This window comes from Ambystoma mexicanum, chromosome 5p (genome assembly GCF_040938575.1).
Source record: "Ambystoma mexicanum isolate Mex_15411 chromosome 5p, UKY_AmexF1_1, whole genome shotgun sequence".
NCBI classification, from domain to species: Eukaryota; Metazoa; Chordata; class Amphibia; order Caudata; family Ambystomatidae; genus Ambystoma; species Ambystoma mexicanum.
The window spans coordinates 804,198,594-804,219,628 of NC_090930.1; the positions used below are offsets into that span (position 1 = coordinate 804,198,594).

General features: G+C 48.5%; 1 protein-coding gene across 1 annotated transcript in view; it reads left to right on the forward strand.

The window, feature by feature from the left end:
• AVL9 (AVL9 cell migration associated) overlaps positions 1 to 21,035 on the forward strand; it is a 933,501-nt gene that overhangs the window by 388,738 nt on the left and 523,728 nt on the right. Inside the window, exon 4 of the mRNA XM_069613227.1 lies at positions 2,078 to 2,149. Coding sequence (XP_069469328.1) covers positions 2,078 to 2,149 — 72 coding nt within the window. The remainder of the gene's footprint in view (positions 1 to 2,077; positions 2,150 to 21,035) is intronic.

The window sequence follows — 21,035 nt, forward strand, 5'->3', positions numbered from 1 at the left end:
ATTCCACTGCCTACACTTGATAAATCGGATTCTCCCACTAATACACATCCCCCAGAAAATCGCATTGTTTTTCTGGGAAACATAAACACTAAAACGGCAAAGAACCCAGAATCATGCCTCCTGGCTCTTTTACATCACACAACTAGAACACTCCAGGGATGAAGTTGCTTTACCTTCTGATTAAGAAGCAAATGCAATTAAAATCCTTAATTTTGTGTCCAGTCTCCAAGGTACTGCATGGTTGAACCTTTGTATACTGATCCAAGCTCTTCAGGCCCAACCAACCACTTAGGAACGGTAAATTGTCTACCCCGAAACTCCAATTCTTCTGCCTATTCTGTTCTAAAAAGGTCAGTGGCCTATCCAGTCACTCGGAGGCGTACTCTCGTTGCAATGTTCGCCTTCCTTTTCTGAGAGGGCCCTAAAGACTCCTCTGCACCTCCTAGAGTAATGACTAGCTTTTACCCTCTTCTTTCACTGCATTTTACATATGCGATACTTCACACCAGTACTCTTCATTCTCCTACGCCAAGTACTATGTTATTGGACATTGTTTTCTTACTCGATATGCAGTACAGAACAGGACAGCTGAGAAAACGGTATCCCTTTTGTTGCCTGTCGCTACTTATGTACCCTCCTTTTTCAAATCACTTTGAAGTGGTCAAAGTTGTGCAAGTAGTTTGTTAGCATGTGTGAATTATGGGGGGGAACCCTCTTCTGTCTTTTGAATACAGTGTACCAAGCTGTCGCCCTTCTGGCTATATGATAGGGCTGCTGTGTAACCTTTCATTATTTAAGGTGGCAGTTCATTCTAGCCTGGGCAAATTTCTAATTTTCCATACGTGAACATTTCCATTTGAAATCAAATCCTGATGGTTTAACAATAATATGATGACACAGCGAAAAAAATAGGTTGAAAAAGGTATTTGGAAGTACAGGTGACCAAGTACTGATGAATGAGGAGGAAAGGGGGAAAAAAGGAGTATGTGTTGGAAAACGCCCCTCTCCACCCCCGTTTTTATAAGGGAAAGTCAGTACTATAAGACCTTACAAAAAAAACAAAATGTAGTCAGCCTTGGTTGTTTTTAGGCGACCTTTGCACATGGATCAAACTACACAGGTCAAATGAACTTTTGTTCATTACAGTTTCATTATAAAATTTGACATTTTCACTGTGATAGTTCACATTTGTTTTCCCAAGTTTGTCGTAATAATCATGAATCAGTCATGTTTGCAAAACCATATATTCTGACTTGAAGCAGTCGCAGCCTCGGGATACAAAGGGCACAACTTGTGCTTATTTCTCAAGAACTATGAAGCTACTACCAAATTCACAGTAGTTAAGCAATTTGGCATATGGGTTTTCAGCTGGGGGTGGGTGCTGCAGCTGGTAAAATTTCAGGGGTCCCCAATGCCACTAGATTGTGTAAACCATGTGTTGCAACAACTAGCAAATATGTTTAAAGGGGATATGCCAGACAGTCTTTTTCCTAAAATGACACAAATAGAAAACCTGAGCACTGAAATCACTTCATTAGTTACTGATAAAGGCACAACTTAAAACGTTTTGTCTGGTCCACAAGGTAACTCATGATCAGACCTCTGTTTACCCCTTTCTCACCAACCAACCAGTTAGGAGCTAGTAATTGTCTATCCTGAATCTCTATTCCATCCACCAATTTGGATTTAAAATGTTTGGTGGTAGATCCTGTCGCTCGGAAGCCTACTCCTTCTGGAATGCTGTCCTTGTGCCTTCCTGTTCCCTTCAATTGGAACTAATGTTCCCCCCGTTTGCCTCTTAGACCCTCTACAGCGAGTCTGCCCAATTGCCATCCTACTTTGTAATCCTCCTGCTGTATCCTTGCACTAAGCCTTTTCTATTTAGGATAGTAGGCCTGGCGTTGCTGAATAGTTATGACGAATTTTACACTCAAAGAAAGCGGTTTTTGTAACTAATGTGCGCCCCATAATTGTGTGCTTTCTTTAGGTTTGAAATGTTCAGGTCGATACTCCTTTCTGGTAACTATTGAATGATAATTTTCTGACCAAACTACAATACCTTTTCCTTCCTTTCTAGGCACTGAAAGTCCGTCTAGCTGATGTCACTCGAGAAACTGTGCAAAAAAGCGTTTGTGTACTCAGTCATCTGGTAAGAGATTAACAAAACGTTTGTATTGGCAATTCATTCAAGCAATGAAACAGTTAACATGCACCCTTGAAATTACCTGATGATGAATTCAGGTGTTTGAATTTTAGCTGCGTTTGTTAAATGATGAGCCGCGTTTCGTATAGAAATGCTCCATTTCATTAAATGGTTTCATTTTGCTCTGTATTTTATTCACCTTGGCCTTACGTATGGTGTCTTGTTGAGTTGCTTCATAGCAAGATCTGTAGTTCTTATTAGGACTGTATATGCTTGCTGTTGATGCCTAATTTCTACAAAAATACATATAAATCAGTTGGACATAGTGTACCTTAGTCCCAAGAATCATAAACTGCCAAAACACATCCATAAGTAGATTATAAAAAATAATAGATTTATTACAAATCCATTAACTATGCTATTACAATTCTATTGTATATGCCAACACACACCAGTTGGTGCACGTGCATGTGTTTCACCCCATAGTGGGTTTTGTAAAGGCTGTTGTCTAAACCAACCAAATTATGCTTATACATATATGGTTGACAATCAATACGGTTTTATGGTTGTTAGAACTAATCTCACCACGCCTAACTGATTTGTATGTATTTGATGTTATTGGTGGCTGTTTGGTGAAAGAAACCCTTCTCTTAGGCAGTTGCAGCAGAGTCATAGCGAGAATTATTGAATGTTAGTAAATGAGTATTTAAACAAAGTGTAGGCGCACTACTAACAATTCACTCTCTTTACATACATTACCACTTATTTCTACGCAGTTAAGCAAGGGCTCGCATGACTTTTTGTTTTAGTTCGGAACACATACATCAAACTGCATTTACTGAATGATACAGCTAAATTATGTGCTTGTTATTTTGTCATTTGTAGGCAGCTAGGACCTGTGGAATCAATGTTTTCATTTGTATTGTATCCACTACTGTGTCCGTCCTAGCCCTCGCTTTTAGATGCAGGGGATCAGGATCTTCTTTTAACCGAAATGTGATTTTTATTTGCTTTCTTTTTATTCTATTGGAAAGCCCAGACAAAGTTTCCTTCACACACATGGGTCCAATCCATACCCATAGACTTGCCTGCCTGTCCCCTCCCCGCCACCCCATTTCCTGTCTTTTCTCTTCTCTCTGTAAAGGAAAATACATTTTTTCAGTTTACAAGGACAAACGTATTGTTTGCATTTCTTATGATGTCGCACTGCTTTTCTAATCAGCTTGGACTTTTCTCCTGCTCATCGGCATGCTTATTTGCTTCCTTCATACCACTTTCGCCTCAATTCACTCATGGATCCTGCTGGTCCCAATTCTAGGAAGCTGACCATCCTAAATATTGCTTATCATGCCTAAGGCTCAATTTTCCGAGTCAATTGTAGTTTTTGTGTGATTCTTTTTCGTGTAGTATGCTCAACTGTCATCCATCTAGCACCAGTTTCCTTCTTCACAATCTGCAAATCTCGTGCCTCAGGACCCCTTGTATCCAGATAATACCATATGTGGTACATCAGGTCAGACGGGCTTCTGTCCTCAATGTCAGTCAAACAGGGTCCACTTGTGAGGTCAGCGTTATCTGGTTTTCTTTTCTTTTCTTTTGACAATGCAGAGTGCTCTCTCAATTATGACTGGTCCTCTTAAGCATCCTGCTTGCATTATTCTGCGTTGCCTGCTTTATGTTCATGTGATGATTGGAGTGACCTAGGAGGCTGGGTGCTGCTAACTGCTCAGGGATGCTGAGCCCAGGGAGGATCCCTTTGCCAGTCCCACTATGTAGCTTGTAACAGTAAGGGGCCGTACGAGGACCAAAACATTTGGGCAGACTGCAACTCACCCCAGCCACCATCCATTCTACCCGGGTAACACTCATACTATATTGGGAGTTGGGGCCGAGGAAAAAAAAAAACATTTGGATTGATCTGGGGGAAATTTGTTCACATGTGCAGAAAGATTCCAGGTTAGGAAGTTTAAACACAGAAGACAGAGCAGAAGCCCCTAGTCCCAACAGCCCTTGCATGCATGTGTGGAAAACAAAAACAAGATAGCAGAATGGGCCTTTATCAGCTTTTACAGTGGAGCCCCCGAAACTGGGTGCCGGCCTGAAACAAAACTAATGAACAAATAAGAATATGAGTGCTCCACACAAGCTTACCTGAAGCCTGTTTGACTATGAGAGGTCAGACAGGCCGGGTCAGTCAATGCACTATGTAAGGCTGGGGCTCTGGCAGAAGGGTGTTTGTATTCAGGGAAGGAAACTTTTTGGAGGATCCTGGAGAAGATAATGAATGGAGGTAGAACACAAGGCTAATCATGAGAAGGGAGAATGTAAATAAGAGATGAAAAGTGGTAGAAGAACTAAGCACAGATGGGATGAGAAGAGAAGGGAGATGAAGAATGGCATAAGAAAGGAAGAAAATGCTCAGAAGGAGCCAGCATAGTAGTCTGGAGAAAGGTCAACCCTGACCCTGACCAGGGTTTTCCTGGGATGGGTGAAGGAATGAGAATGTAGCAGAGTATCGAGGAGGTGCAGGTGAAGATTACTCCTGTCTTTTCACAGTGCCCAAACCGAACCAGGCTGGCCTGTGCACTATCCTCGATCTTTCCCAGTTCAATCTATCTCTTCCCCATGAGAAATTCTGATGATCACGCCCTGCCAAATAAAGTCCTCTCTTCGGAAGGGCGATTGGCTCAAGAAGGTCTCACAGGTACAAGTATATGAAAAGACTTTGAAGAGCAAGTACAGATTGGGCTGATTAACAGAAGAGCCAGGACCCGGAGGCAGTGAGATGTTGAGGCTTAATGAGAAGCCAGTGGAAAATTTAAAATGGCCTCCTCTTTACTTGAGACTCCAAGCCTTTTGGCAAAGGGAACACTCACATTAAACCCTTGGCACAGCTGCTGCTAACTAATACTGTGGGCAAGAGACCATTGCAGGAAGCATGAAGAAGTCCAGAGTACCATTAAAAAAAATACACAACAAACAAAACAAACGTTTAAACCCAAGACAGGGTGTTGGACCACGAATTGCGAACAGGGAATTGGGAGAGACACTTAGTTCTTTAAATTTTTCTTGCTTTTCACTTACTCTGTGGAAATTGGAGGACTTGTAAACCCAGGAGATGCAGGTTTTCCTGTGAAAAATCGAGTTGGGTTTGATCAATCAGGATGGGTACCTGAGAGAGTGATCCTGTGAAAGTGATTACTAAGTTGCGAAGGGGGCTATTCCAGGGTTAGAGCTGATCCGCCAGATATTCTCTTGGAAGATGAGTTGCACTGATCTTGACACTGGTGTGACACTATCCCTAGAGTCATCAGAGAGTATAATACTGGAGGGGTTTGTTTGGATCATGTTGCGCTCTATCAACTATAGTTCAACAGTAATTATCCATAATATGTGCCTGTTGGCTGCAGCGAAGTTACTGAAAGGCAATGACTCGTTCAATTCCTTTCTTCATAATTTGTATTGACCGAGACCAAAGAGACTATTGGACAGCCAGCAGGTGTTTCGACCATGCCAACAGTTCCAGTGGGCACCAATCTGCAGGGTTCACCTTTGTCAACGCACTGTTTCTTTTGGCTTTAGACCATGCCCCCTTTTCGTCAGCACCCCTCTTCCGGGTTCAGACTTGCCAACTTCACATTCACATTTGTTTGAGGGATTCACTTCCCTTGCTCTCTCAAGTTGGTAGATCAAAGACTTTAGACTGTACAGGAATTTTGCTTGACCTCCTGTATGACCACTTGGACCTAACTTGGCGGCTCTCCTATGGCCTTCTGGTTTCTGGAGTTTTCATTCACACAGGGATCGACCAGAGTCTCTCGCGTTGGCACCCACGGGGTGCCGGTTCCCTCTGCAGCTGGTCTCCCCTCAAACACTTTTACAGTTCTTTTGAACTTAGTTTATTTTGCCACTTTGTGACTTTCATTCACCAAAGCCAGGTTCTTATCCCTTGGACTCACCGGCTGTGATGAACTGCTTGGCTTTTTTCTTCACGAGTCAAGGCCAGGGAGATTTCCCTCGCTCCCTCTTATCAGCGTCGGCACGCTACATGTACCGCTGACACCTGTTGCAGCACATTTGGGTTATTGTCTGCAGTGTTACGATTCCCTGTGCAGAGGTTTTGTGGATCTGCGTCGGAAAGGGCAAGGTCGTGTCACTCCTTGTCAGCCTCTCGATATTCACTGCCTTTCTCCTCCTCTTGAACTGCCGGACCTGGATAGCTGTCTCGTTGTGCGGTCTGCTTTGCTCATACTGTGCTCTCTTGCTCTACCTTTTATCCATGTGCGGAAGGGAAAGGGCTGTTAGGTGTGTGTGTGATTCTGATCAATTGCCCCTGACTTTGGCTGACCCTTGTATTGGGACATGTCAGGTAAACGGGTCTGGTGTTAGTCCATTCTCTGGTGTGTCGTGCGAAAGGTTTTGGGTCGGAAAGGGGGGGGGGGAGGACAGTGGTTTTGAATGTCGTACGTGGTAAGATGGGGAAAAGGTGTTGAAAGAAGAGGGATACCCTGTCTCACCCATCAGTGTCTCACTCCCAGAGGACCCCTCATCCAGGTGACCCTCCCTCACTGGTCCACTCCCAGGAACTGGATCCAATAGCAATGGCCGTGTCCTGGCCACCTGGATGACGGATCCCCGGGGACTAGCTAGGGAGACACCTTCAGGTTTCTCACACCGAGTAGCATGAGGTGGGCCGGTGGCTGGGGGGTTAAGATATTTCCTGTTCAGCCTAATCATGATGGCTCCTATGGCTAAGGATATGTTCCTGAGTTTTCGTCCAGTCCCACTCCACAGCCTTGATCAGAGCATTATGCTTGTTTGTTTCTTTCTTTGTAGCGCGCGCCAGACCCGAGGGTATCGGGGCGCAGAGATAAAACTGCTTTAGGCTTACATGGTACAAAGTTTCATGGGCATCACAATACAAATAAATTCAAATAGAGTAAATATTACAGGTGCATTACAAAAATGGAGTCAGTACAGCATTCAGGTAATACAGATGAGCCGTCGTCGCAGTGGGAGGCAAGGGTCCAGTCATTTGCTAGGTCAAGTAACTTGTGCAGTTAGGTTGTAGGTCGTTTTCTTTGAGCCATTTGATCATGTTTAATCTGAAGATTGGGTAGGATTGTAGAGTAGGTGGGAGGGAGTTCCACAGTTGGGCCACTTTGACGGGGAAACTGTTCCCCCCAGTTGTCCTCATTTTGAAGGGGGTGACTGATAGGCAATTTGTATAGGCAGTTCTAGTAGGTCTGGATGTGACTCTTCTTTTGAATCTCTCTGTTAGGTAGCACGGTGGCACATTATTAAGGCATTTGAATGTTAGAGAAGCAGTTTTGAGTTTAATTTTGTCAGCTGTAGAGAGCCAGTTGGATTGTCTTCTAATCATTGTTATATGTTCTCTTTTGGAGATTCCTAGTGCCGCTCTAAGGGCATTGTGTTGCAGTATTTGAATTTTCTGCGTGATATATGTATCGGATCCCAAGTAGAGGGCATTACAATAATCCAGTTTGGACAGCACAAGTGCTCTTGCCAGCGTAGTGCAACTATTTGAAGAAAGGTAAGGTCTAACTGCTCTGATCAGCTTACAGGTGTAGGCTGTGGATGATGCCATAGCATTTACATGTTTTGCCAAGGTGAGGTTACAGTCGAGGTAAAAGCCTAGTGTTTTTACCTCCTTTGCATCTGTAATTATGTGCCCATCTATGACAAAAGTTGTGTAGTCCTGGCTAAATTTCTTGATGTTCTGTGTAGTTCCCAGTATGATGAGTTCCGTTTTGTCATCATTCAGGCATAGACCATGACGAGCCATCCATGCCTGGATGATGAGCTATATCGTATTCACCAAGGCCAAATCCTGTTTGTAATCCCCCGAAAGTGGGATGAGAATCTGGGTGTCATCTGCGTAGCTAGTGTAGGTGACACCTAGAGAGTCCAGACAGTCAAAAAGGGTCTTAGTAAAAATATTATACATGGTAGGGGAGACGCATGATCCCTGGGGTACACCACAAGTAATAGGGCAGGGTCAGCAGCTGCTGATCTAGAGAAGACCCTCATGGTTCTCTCGCTTAGTAATGATTTGATCCATGCTATGGCATGGGGCGAAAAGTGTGCTGCTGACTCTATGTGGTTGCAAAGCACTTTTTGATCCACCAGGTCAAATGCTGCTGAGAGATCCAGTAGGAGAAGCAGGGCAGTTTTTCCTTGGTGTCTCAGCTCGTCAACCTGGGTCTTAAGATCAATGAGTGCTGTTTCAGTACTGTTGTGGTCTGAAACCTGATTGCTGCGAGCCTAGGATTTGGTGCAGCTCCAGGAATTTCTGTATCTGTAAGTTGGCAACTCTATCGAAAATCTTTAGTAAACATGGCACCTTGGTGATGGGCCTATAGCTTGTGGGTTTGGCCGGTTCCAGTAATTGCTTCTTAAAGAGGGGGAGGACGCAGGATTCTTTAAGATTACTCGGTATGGTACCTGATGAGAAAGAGGAGTTGATGAGTTTAGAGATGAGTGGTGATAAATCTCTAGCAGCATCTTTTATTATTTGAGAAGGTCAATTGTCGCGTGGGCAATTTGATGGTTTAAGCGATAAGATTATTTTTTCAACCTCCAATATGGAGACTTTGCTGAAGGTAAATCTTTGTTCCGGTTTGGCAGTGGTACTTGGTTTGTTTATAACCATATTCCCTACAGGGTATACAACCAGTAACATTAAAGAAATGTTCACATTGTGCTTCAAACTTTCCCAAGACATGGTTCAAATTATCCAGCATGGCTGTCCCCAAAACCTGCAATAGGTGACACCTAGGGGCAGTACGGGCCTTTATGTAGAGTAATGCCTTTTCTGTCTGGATGTAGGTGTCAATTGAGGTCAGTCCTACTTCAAGATGTATGACCTCAATAGGTATTGCTTGCGCCAAACCCAAGATGTTACTCCAAATCTGGCCCTCAAAAATTTTCACCCATGCACCGTGATACTGTAGGCAAGCCACCTCCAGACCATAGATCAACATAGGGATAACACATTGCTTTTAAGCCAACCGTATCTGTTCCAGGCTATGACCCGCAGTTTGCGTGGCAAATCATTGAATTACCATCATCGATGACAGTGGGTATTATTACGGGTCCGGCGATAACCCTGCCGGTGGGTTGCTGCCAGGCCCGTACAACATTACTGCCACCTGACTTCAGGTGCTACTGGGCTATTACATGTCCGGCGGCCGGGAAGACGGGCACCGTTAATTTTGTTAATACCCATTCCCATAGAGTCACATAGGACTCTATCTATGGGAGTGGGGACAAGGAAGCACCAGCACTGTTGTTAATGGTGCCGGTGGTTTCGTGACGGCTTTGCCCACCAAGACCGCTGTGCCTGGCAGGGTCAGACCTGTCGGGCACAGGGGCTCCGGTAGGCAAGCCATAGTTTGCTGGTCCGGAAAACCAGGGTGCCGGTGAGCCTTCCGGCACCCTTATTACCGGACCCGCAAACTCTGCATGAGGCCCAGTGTCTTCATCCCTTTGTCAACTATCACATTCCCGCAGCCTACCTTATCCGAGACCTCATAACCCAAATAAGCATAAGAGGATACACACTTAATTCTCCCAACAGTAGTGGCGATAAAGGAGCAACAACGTAATTCATTCCAATTTTCGTAAATTTTGTTCTACTCAAATTTATTTTAAGATCATTATCTTGGGCATACTCTTACGTCCCGTCCCCTTTCCTCCATACTGTATGGGCGTAACTTCCAAGGGACGGGAGACAGAACCTTTTTCACCAGAAAAAACCTTCTTCCCCTTTAAATTTAGAGGCACTCGGGGGCGCGGCCCAGGAAGCATGCACTGCCCTGACTCCGCCCTCCGGCGCGACACCTCAGTCCCCTTTTCCGCATCGACGGGAACGGGCCGAATTCACCAGCGCTCCTGGGTTTGGCTTCGGCAATGTAATTCCATGCGTGGATACTTCTTCTCTTTGTGTAACGCTCACCTGATATCCACGGGGACGCCACTCAGCCAGTCCTGACTTCCGACCACTTCGAACCCTTCCCTGGGCTTGCTCAACCAAGCACTGGGCCTGAAACACAGTATTATCAGAGGTCAATTCCGGATTGGTCTTGCTTGTCTGGCCCCTGTTTTCTTTCCTGGGTCCCAACCTTCCCCCGGACCTCTCCTCACCTTGTTTTTTGATGTGGGGCGCTCTCCGTCCTGCCTTCGATGCAGGGGTGCGTTGGGTGATGCGGGCTGGGGGGTGCCTAGTTGCTTCACTGGCACGGGCCGGCAGACGGGGCTTGCTGCGGCTTCAGTCCGACTGGTAATTGGAGTGAGTCTTACAAAAGTTCTGATGGCTCTAGTCCCTTTAATACTGTCTTTCTTTCCTTAGGTGATGAAGGTCTTGAGGATAGGGATGCGCTGCTGAAGTAAGTAGGAATGCGGAGCGTGATGCTTATTGGCTTCCTTAGCACTAACCAATGTTCGTCTTTTCCGTGTCCTTTTAGGTGCCGCAGTAACCCAGCATGGAAGCGAGCTGAGGAGATGAGCTGCGGTGAGAAAGCGCGATGTGCGGCACCTCTTAAATGTTTTGCGCTAACCTGATGTGTCTTTTCCCCTTTTTCAGATCGGCAGGATGCACCGGAGCAGAAGTTGTCCGATCGACGGGAGTTCAGCTAAGGATTAAACTCTATTTGCAAATTCGAGAGAGCTAAGTATTGCAGAATGCTTACTAACGTCTTTTCTTTTATTCTCCTCACCTTTGGTAGGGCACGGCATGCCGAGATGGAGATGACTCTGCCGTAGGAATCCTCAAGACTGGGAAGAGCTGGACAGAAGTTGGATGCTCTTCGAGGTGAGTGTTGGCAACAAAGTTCTTATTCTTGCAGGTGCGCTGGCGCTGAAGAAAGAAGTGGGCCTCTTCAGGAGATCCGAGCACGGTGCAGAGAAACTCAAAGCATGTTTCTCAGGCCGGGTGTGGTTTAAATAGTCTGTAGGTATCCCAGGTATCCCTGGGCTGAGCCACACCCGAAAGACTAGACCGCTCATCCAGTTCAAGGAACTGAATTACATGGGGGCATCCATTGCCCCATAACACATTGCAAGTCCAATACTAAGTAGATCTTTGGACTGTGTGTGAGCTTGGTGCCAAAGGCGCCAAGTCTGAGTCCAAGTAGGTATCTGGGGAGATGGAGAGGCCCTTGGGGGCCGACTAGGTGTTCGTGACCTGGCTCCAGCCTGATATGCCGGGGGGCTGTGGGGCAGTAATTGTGACACTTTGTCTTTGTCTTTTCTATCATTCAGGTACTCGGTCCTCAGGCGTCACACTCCTCCCCGGCGCATGTCGACTTCTACAGGGTTCAGTAGGTGTCCATCCTGCAACGGGCTGTTCCCAACCTCAGACCCTGGTTGGCAATCATGTCCGGCATTTGACTCTGTCCTCGAAGGCGCTGAAGAACAGACTAGCCAGGTGGAGGGAGCTCTTCCAGAAGTCACCTCCAGAGGATCTCAAGAACTTCGTGATGCATCGACCCAGGTCCAGGGTAGGGCTGACATTTTCCAGTGCACCCCGCAAGGGAGATTCCTTCTCAGGGACTATCCCGCGTGGGTGGGACTGGCCAGATCCTTCTACCAGCACGTGCACCAAGGCTGCTACAACTACTGGCCTTTGGGTTGAGGGGTCCTCTGATCCTGCCAGATGCACAGTCGAGGGAACGGAAGGTTCTTGTACCAGGCCTACACCCGAGGGGCTACGCCCTTTTACCAGCGCAATGGCCGAGGGGCTACGCCCTGACACCGGCAATATGTCAGAGGGGCTACGCCCTAATAGCGGCAAGCAATACGTCTGAGGGGGCGCCTAAACGAAGCTCTACTGACCCCAGAGTCAAGGGTGTTACACCTACCGGGACGAGACCCGAGGAGCAGGGTAGGCCTCGTGATCCACACGCGTGTGTCTTGGACGAGGCTGGACCCAGCGGGCTGGGCAACACGTCGCAGGCACGTGGCAGGCAGCTCAAAAATGGCTGCCGCGCCAGACAGGGGCACCCACCGATGCCATTCCACGAATTCGGCGAAGAATGAGTGTCAAGGTGGGACTGGTTGTAACCAGGTACGTGGCCTACAGTCTACCCTTCATATGCTCAGGGCAACTATCCCATGCATCCATACAGACTGGGTACGCAGCGGCTCCAGCAGTCCTCCATTACCCTGTCTGTACCCCCCTGCCACCTCTTTGTCCAGCGAGGAAGTGCTCTTCGATAAATTCCTTGGCCTCATGAGGTCTCCTCAGATGGGGTTATCATCAAGGACGCAGTTGGGGAATTCCTGCCCACCATGCTAGCGGCACCACAGACTCCTCCATTGGGCTCCCTGACCCCAGTGCAGCCGCCTCCTCTGGCCCCATAGCCAACTCTGCAGCCTCCGCCGCCTCCTCAGCCTCCGGCTGCGGTCTCTGTACCCCAGCCTCTGGCGCCATCTACCCCTCCTCCTCCACAGGATCCCCCAGATCTGCAGGATACGGACGAGGAGGAGGATCTGGACACACCATCCTCAGCCAGGGCCTTCCATGAACATCTTGCTGGCCTGGCGGAGTACCTAGGCCTCCCTCAGCCCGATGTCGAACAGCCGGCAGAGAGGGTTCTGGCTGAAGTCCTCACAAAACGCCCCTCTGCCAACACAGGGATTCCACTGCAAACCGATGTAGTCTCCCTGGCCAAGAAGGCTTGACTCAAGCCCCACTCAGTCCAGCCAGTCAACCGATGCCTGGACGCCAAGTACAGGCAGATGGAGGGGGACACACTCTTGCCCTCAACCCATCCTCAGCCACACTCCTCAGTGATCACTGCGGCATCACTTTACTCCAAGCACCAGTCGTCCTCAGCCTCCTCCTCTGCGGTGCTGCTAGGCAAGGAAGAGAAGATCTTGGAGCCCTACGGCAAGAAGATCTACTCCAACACCTCCTCACTCCTGCGTCAGGCCAACGCAGATGCCATGCTGGCTGCTGCCAACCAACGGTTATGGCGGCAAATTGCGGACTTCCTCCCGGAATTCCCCACCCAATGCCAATCACGCTTTAAGGCGGGGCTAGCGGAGGCCAAGCTCGTGGCGAACAACCTCATGGAATCCACAGTGGCGCATATCGATACCTCGGGCTGTGCCATCTGCATTGCCACGGACATGAGGCGCACAGCCTGGCTCCGGACGGCAAAATTCAACCCGGACGTCCAGGAGCACATTCTAGATCTACCGTTCGAGGGGGGTGACCTCTTCCACTCCTCTACGGATGAAGAGCTGGACAAAAAACAGCTCACAAACTGCAAAGTCCTTGTCCATTCTTACAAAGACCACGCCCAAATCTTACACCCAATCTCAGCAACGCTCAGAAAAGGGTCGTACATATGGAGGGTTCTGCGGATTCCAGGAACGCAGATCCATGCAGCCGGACTGCTCGCCGCCTCAGAACCGGCGCAAACAACAAGAAAGGGACTGAGGGGTAAGGGCTTTTTCCAGTCCCCCTCCTCAGCCTCAACCTCCGAGGGAAAGAAGACATGACACGCCCCTTCGGGTCCACGTGTCTTCGGGGGGGGCAGGCTTGCTCTCCATGCACATTTCTGGCACCAGAATTTTGCGGACCCCTGAATCCTCTCCGTAGTATCCACGGGGTACCGCCTACCTATCCCAGCCTCTCCTCCCTCCTCCACTCCCAACAGGTTGGGACAGAAACTCTTTTGGCGAAGATCCAGTCGCTCTTAGAGAGCCAGGCAGTGAAGGAAGTTCCAGCCTCCCAGCGAGGCTTTGGCTTCTACTCCAGGATTTCCGCCATTCAGAAGAAGAACCAGGCGGGCCTGAGAGTTGTGTTGGACCTTTCCACCCTCAACCTCTCCTTACCCCTGCAAAAATTCAAGATGGTTACGCCAGCTTTTATAGCGGAGACATTGGACAAGGGAGACTGGATGTGCTCCCTGGACCTGAAGGACGCGTACCTACACCTCCCGATTTGGCAGCCCCATCATTCTTTCCTATGGTTTAGGATCATGGGCTACCATTTCCAATACAAAGTCTTCCAGTTTGGACTCTACTTGGCTCCCACAGTCTTTACCAGACTCATGAACACTGTGGGTGTCCTCCTCAGAGCGCAGGGCCTCCATATCTACCCATACCTCGATGACTGGCTCATCAGGGCTTCATCTCCAGAAGCGATTCACCACTATTCCCATGCCCTTATGAACACACTGCACAACCTGGGCTCCTCGCTCAACCTCAAGAAATCATATATGCTCCCGACGCAGACCCTGACATTCCTGGGACTTATTTGGGACACATCATCTCGGCCATCAAGAGGGCCATTGCCCACTTCCTCAGCAGAGAGGTGACCTCGGCATGGTGGTACCAGCATCTCCTGGGTCTACTAGCGCAGGTCCTGTTAGCCGTGCCGCACACGAGACCAAGGATGAGAAGGATTCAGCTGCACTTCACTGCCTCATGGAGTCAAGAGCGGGGGGTCGCAATCCGAGAGGATCACCGTTCCTCCATCTCTCCACCCGTAACCTAACTTGGTGGTCCAGGGACTGCAACCTACGAACGGGCAAGCCCTTCTGGCCGCCCTATCCACAGGCCACTATCACCACAGACTCCTCGCTCCAGGGCTGGGGATCTACCCTAGATGATCTCTCGGTCCATGGCACCTGGACTCGGCAGGAGCAGGAATACCACATCAATTGGTTGGATCTGAACGCCATCTGGCTAGCGCTCAGGGCATTCCTACCACTTCTCAAGGGCAACATTGTCCTCACTCAGACAGACAACTTGACCAGCATGTACTACGTCAACAAGCAGGGAGGCACCAGATCCCCTCCTCTGTGCAGACTGGCAATCAGCATGTGGGAATGGGCCCTGGAAAACTAACTTTTCCTCTCGGCAGTCCACCTCCCTGGGGAATCCAACCTGGAGACGGACAGGCTCAGCAGGCTGGGAACGAACAATTACGAGTGGCAGCTAAACAACCTTGTTGTTCAGGAGATCTTCGACAAGCGAGGTCATCACCAAGTGGATCTCTTTGCCACCTGGCACAACGGGAAATGCCCCCAGTTCGCATCCTGTAGGGTCAGGGCCCCGGCTCTCTGGGCGACGCATTTCACCTTCAGTGGACCTGCATGAAGGCCTACGCCTTTCCGCCCATTCCCCTGAGGGTAATTTGCAAGATCAAGGAGTCCTCCATGGTGGCCGGCCAGACCACGGTTCTCGGAGCTCCTCAGCCTCTCGGAGGTGCCCCCGATACACCTCCCGACGGGCCCAGCACATCTTCTGGCACAGCAGGGGGGCAGGATCATCCACCACGCACCAGGGAAACTAGCCCTCACGGCGTGGTGCCTGAGCAGGTAACACTTCGGCACCTTGGCCTCTCACAGGCCAATCTGGAGATCATACAGGGCGCCAGGAGCAAAGCCACCAGGGCCCAGTACAAGAGCAAATGGACCAGGTTCTGCCACTGGGCAGACTCCAAAGGAGTTGACCCTTTGGTCTGCAATCTGGACAACGTGCTCTCCTTTTTGGCACACCTCGCTTATTTGGGCATACAGGTCGACACCTGCCGTACATACCTTGCAGCCATTGGGGCTTACAGGAACTCGGAGGAAGGCATTTTTTCCTCCTCCAACCCTATAGTCAAACACCTGACCGGTTTCGCAAGGCTCTACCCGCCCGTCAAGAGACCGCACCCAGTGTGGGACCTGAATATAGTCTTGGTCGCCCTGGCGGACATACCATTCGAGCCATTGGCATCCGTGGACATTGGGCTGGTCACCATCAAGATGGCCTTACTAGTCGGTCTTACCTCGGCTCGCAGAGTCAGCGAGATCCAGGCGCTGGCATGTCATAAGCAGGGCAGCCACTTGGGCCTCTCCCTCTGCTTTTTCCAAGCATTACTGTTTGGATACCGGCTCTAGATCTGATGCGGCTTTCGGACAGGCGGTTCTCAGGAACCGATTTGCTTAAGGAGGGTTTTCTCTCCACCCTGGGGCTACAATCAGTTGTAATCATCCATACAGTATGGAGGAAAGGGGACGGGACGTAAGAGTAATTATAAGTTTATCACCGTAGTGACTAACGTACTCTTAGTCCATAGTCCCCATTCCTCCATACTTCCCACCAACCTCCCCCCTAATTATACTGGTGTCATCAGGCAATGTTAAATCTATTGTCGATGCGTCAATGGGGACTGAGGTGTGGCGTCTAAAAAACATAAGAAAGCGACTGATTCGAAGGAATCGGATCGCTATAGGCACTCCAAGAGATCTCAATCTAGGAGTGCATCGAGACACTCTTCGTCACCATCTAAAAAAAATGAAGAGGAGACTTAGATCTCCCTCATCTTCTTCTTCAGAGTCGACTGAAGAAATTCGATGTCCGACAAAATCAGATTCTCCCAGTAAATGGGAAGAATTCCGTAAAAAGATGATGGAGGTTTTTGAGAACACGACCCCCTCGAAAAAGCCATACCCCTAAGGTCGCTCCATTGGACGACAAAGGGAAGTCCAAGACTACCATGGTAAAAACCAGTAGTGTTGAGGATACTAAAAAAAACTCGAGTCGACGCCAAGCCGGCTTCATCGGCGTAGACCGTTTCGGCACCAAATCCAAAAACATCCTCGACGCCCGTGTCAAAGTCATCGAAGACTCCTTCGACAATTTCGAAGGATTTATCAATCCCTTCGACGTGTATGGTAGAAGAAGAAAGGAGATTCACTCCTTTGCCCAGGTCAGACTTTAAGTCCATGTCCTCAATTTATGAGGAATCTGACTCAGAAGAAGACAAAGTTACTCCTTTTGGAGTTTCTTATGGCACAAAGCAAGTTCCTGAGGAACTTATTGACCAGGAATCTAGAATGAGAGACCTGAGTGATACTCTACATTCTGCCAGTGGAATTGACACCTCCCCAGAATTAGTTTGCCAGACCTGATCCTGCAGAGCATGCAGATGCTGGGTACAGGGGTCTTATGACCAGAGTAATAGAATATATGGGTTGGGGTAACATTTCACCCATTTTTGAACAGGATGACATGATGGATATAATTGTCAGAGGGCCTCAAAAAGATCCAGTTCTCCCCTTTGACAGGGCTCTTCAGAGGACGGTGGAGAAAAACTGGGATAGACCTGAGAGTATTGCTGCTGCAGATAGCACTTTTCCCAAAAAATATAGACCAGCTGGAACGGATCCTGAATACTTAAATAAGCATCCGACTCCAGAAAGTCTAGTCATTCAGGCAGCATCTACATCAAAACAAACTGCATATCCCACTATTCCTCCAGATAGAGAGGATAAAAAAGTTGACGCATGGGCACGTAAAGTTTTCACGTCAGGCAGTATGGCCCTTAAATCGACAAATGTCACCTGTACCCTGGCCAGGTTTACCCATACCCTGTGGGACTGTATTTCGACGGCGGCTGATCATATTCTGGAAGGCGAGGAAAGGGAAGGCTTCCTGAATATAGTCAAAGACGGGAAGGAGGCAATGGGGGAATGTCTCCAGTCCGGACTGGATACTGCTGATAGTATCAGCAGGTCCATGGCTGCAAGCGTTGTGCTACGCAGATTTGCGTGGTTGAGGAAGTCGGGGTTTGCAAGCCAGACTCCTTAACATGCCCTTTGATGGCTCGAGGCTGTTTGGCAGCAAGGCTGAAGAAAGCCTAGAAAAACTTCAGACCTCGAAAGCGGCAGCTAAATCGCTTAGCGCCTCTTTGCGCCAGCCTCTAAAACCCTATTCCGGCTCATCTTCCTGGAGGGGTCGTTCTTTTCGATACTACTCCTCTTTTGGTAGAGGAAGAGGACCGGTTTCTCAAAGGGGCAAAAGAAACTTCCCTCGTGGAGCACGAGGAAGAGGTGCAAAATCAGCCTCAGGAGCGGCATCTGTACCCTCAGCCACTCCTGCAGCCGCCTCCAAATCCCTCTTAGACCTTGTTGCACAAAACACCAGTGGGAGGCAGGATCTCTCAACATCTGAAGGAATGGTGGGGCATTACCTCAGATGCTTGGGCACTGGAAACAGTAGCCCAAGGTTACTGTCTCCCCTTTCTAAAAAGGCCTCAGAATCATCCACCGGGAGCCAACTCCGTCAAAATTCCAGATCCGCTCCTGTTGCAGGAAATTTTAACCCTGCTAGAGAAAGGTGCCATAGAACTGGTACCTGTAGCGGAGAGGAACAGGGGTTGGTACTCCCCATATTTTCTCATTCCAAAAAAGGACGGAGGATTGAGACCCATCTTGGACTTGAGAAACTTGAACAAGTTCCTCAGGAAGGACAAGTTCAAGATGGTGACTTTCTCAGATCCTTCAGGCTCTCCAACTCCAAGATTGGTTGGTATCATTGGACCTTCAGGATGCTTACTTTCATGTGCCAATCCATCCAAAGCACAGAAAGTACCTGAGGTTCGTGATTGGCAATTCTCATTATTAGTTTCGAGTTCTGCCATTCGGGTAGACCTCCGCCCCTAGGGTTTTCACCAAACTGTTGGCGGTTGTGGCAGCAAGTCTCAGGAGAGGAGGTATTCACATATATCCCTACCTGGACGATTGGTTGATCAGAGCAGTTCTCCAGAACAAGCTCAGGAACATCTTTCGACCACCTGCCACTTCCTCCACAAATTGGGCTTCTCCCTCAATGTCAAGAAGTCCCACATGATACCATCCCAGAAGCTCCAGTTGATCGGAGCAGTCTTGGACACTTCCTCGGGAAAAGCCTCGCCTCCCGAAGTGAGAGCTCTCCACATCCAGCAGATGGTAAGAAAATTCCAGAATGCCCAACGTCTACCGGCCTTCGATTTTCTCAGGTTGCTCGGCCTCATGGCATCCTGCATATTCCTAGTACCAGAGGCCAGGTTGAGAATGAGATCCCTTCAATGGGCACTCAGAACTCAGTGGTCCCAGTTCTCAGGGAATATGATCTTCTGCAAGTCCCGAGCGCAGTTGCTCAGGATCTTCTATGGTGGGGTTGCAACGACAACATTCTCAAGGGAGAGTCTTTTTGGCAACCATGGCCGGAGATAACAGTAGTGACAGACGCCTCACTCACAGGGTGGGGGAGCACACACCAACGATCTGACAATCAGCGGTCGTTGGTCTCCATCGGAGTCCAAACTACACATCAACCTTTTGGAGCTGAGGGCAATCAGACTAGCGCTGAAGGCCTTTCTGTACAGGGAAAGAATGTCCTGATAATGACGGACAACACGGTGGCCATGTTCTACCTCAACAAAAGAGGAGTAGGGTCACTACCACTGTGCAGAGAGACAATGCAGCTATGGGTCTGGGCAATACGAGAAGGAATCTCTATCGGCAATTCACCTAGCCGGAGAGAAGAACACGGCAGCAGACGCTCTGAGCAGGCAGAGCACGGTCTCTCACCAGTGGGAGCTGGCTCCGGAAGTCCTTCTGGAGATCTTCGCCCTTTGGGGAACCCCTCAAGTGGATCTGTTCGCCACTGCGATCAACCGGAAGTGCGATCAGTACTGCTCAAGGGAATTTCCTCAAAGAGGAGCTCTGGGAGACGCATTCGTAGTGGAGTGGAAGTTTCCACTGCTGTACGCGTTTCCCCCAGTCCCTGTGATTCCTCAAATAATCAGGAGGTTGAGAAAGTTCAGGAAAACCATGATTCTAATTGCCCCGGATTGGGCCAGGAGGACGTGGTACCCGGACCTTCTAAACATGTCCATCTGCCCTCCAATACGTCTTCCGCAAAGAGAGGATCTTCTCTCGCAAGAGGAAGGTCGGGTTCTCCATCCAGAGGTCAAAACACTCAACCTTCACGCATGGTTTCTGAGGTTTAGGTCGAAATGACCGGAAAAAAAAGGTCGAAATGATCAAAAGTTCTAAAAATGCTACCACCAAAGGATCGAACACCAAAAGTTCGATCCTGTGGGGGTAGCATTAAAAGAAAAATGGGGGCTGCGGGGGTGTTCCCCGCATTGCCCCGATCACTATACTTTATGGTATAGAGAGCGGGGGCTGCAGGGGACACCCCCGCAGCCGTCCGTTTAAAAAATAAATAAATAAATAAAAGGACCCTGCAGCGCCAGTTCCCAATCACAGAAGTGAAAGGGAACTGACGCTGCAGGAACCGTCGTGAAGGTAAGTGGGGTTTGTGCATGTTGGTGGTGTGGGTGGGGGTGTGTTTGTGTGTGGGTGTGTGTGTGGGTGGGTGTGGGTTTGTGTGTGTGTGTGTGTGTGGGGTTTGGCAAATTATCGGGGCTGAAATGTCCAAAAACAAAGTGTTAGAACTTAATTCGAACATTTCGTTTTCGGATATTTCAGCCTCAATAATTTCCCCTTCGGTCAAATCACTGGGATTCGGTTTCTGATAGGTTGAGATACAAGGATTGGGATCTTCCGGATGACGTAATGGAAGTCTTGCTTTCGGCCAGAAGGCCAGCAACAAAATCTTTGTATCGATGTCGCCGGAACAGGTTTAGTAACTGATGCAAAGATAAGGATGTGGACCCTTTTCAATGTGGCACTCCAGTAGTGCTCTCTTTTCTATTACATCTAGCCAATCTGGGGCTCCAGATAGGAACAATCAGAGGATACCTTGCTGCGCTGTGCATTTTCAAGCGCACCTCGGAAGAGGTTTCATATTTCAAAATAACACCAATAATTCAATTCTTAAAAGGACTTACTAACGTTTACCCTCCAATACCTTTTCATGTCCCAACTTAGGACTTAAATTTAGTATTAAAATTCTTGACTTGCATACCTTTTTGAGCCTCTGCATTCATATTCATTGAGGCTTTTAACACTAAAAACTGTCCTCCTTGTGGCCCTATCATCAGCCCGCAGGGTTAGTGACCTTCAGCCTCTCTCATGCAGACCACCATATACTATTTTTTATAAGGATAAGGTAGTCCCTAAAGTTAAACATTCAT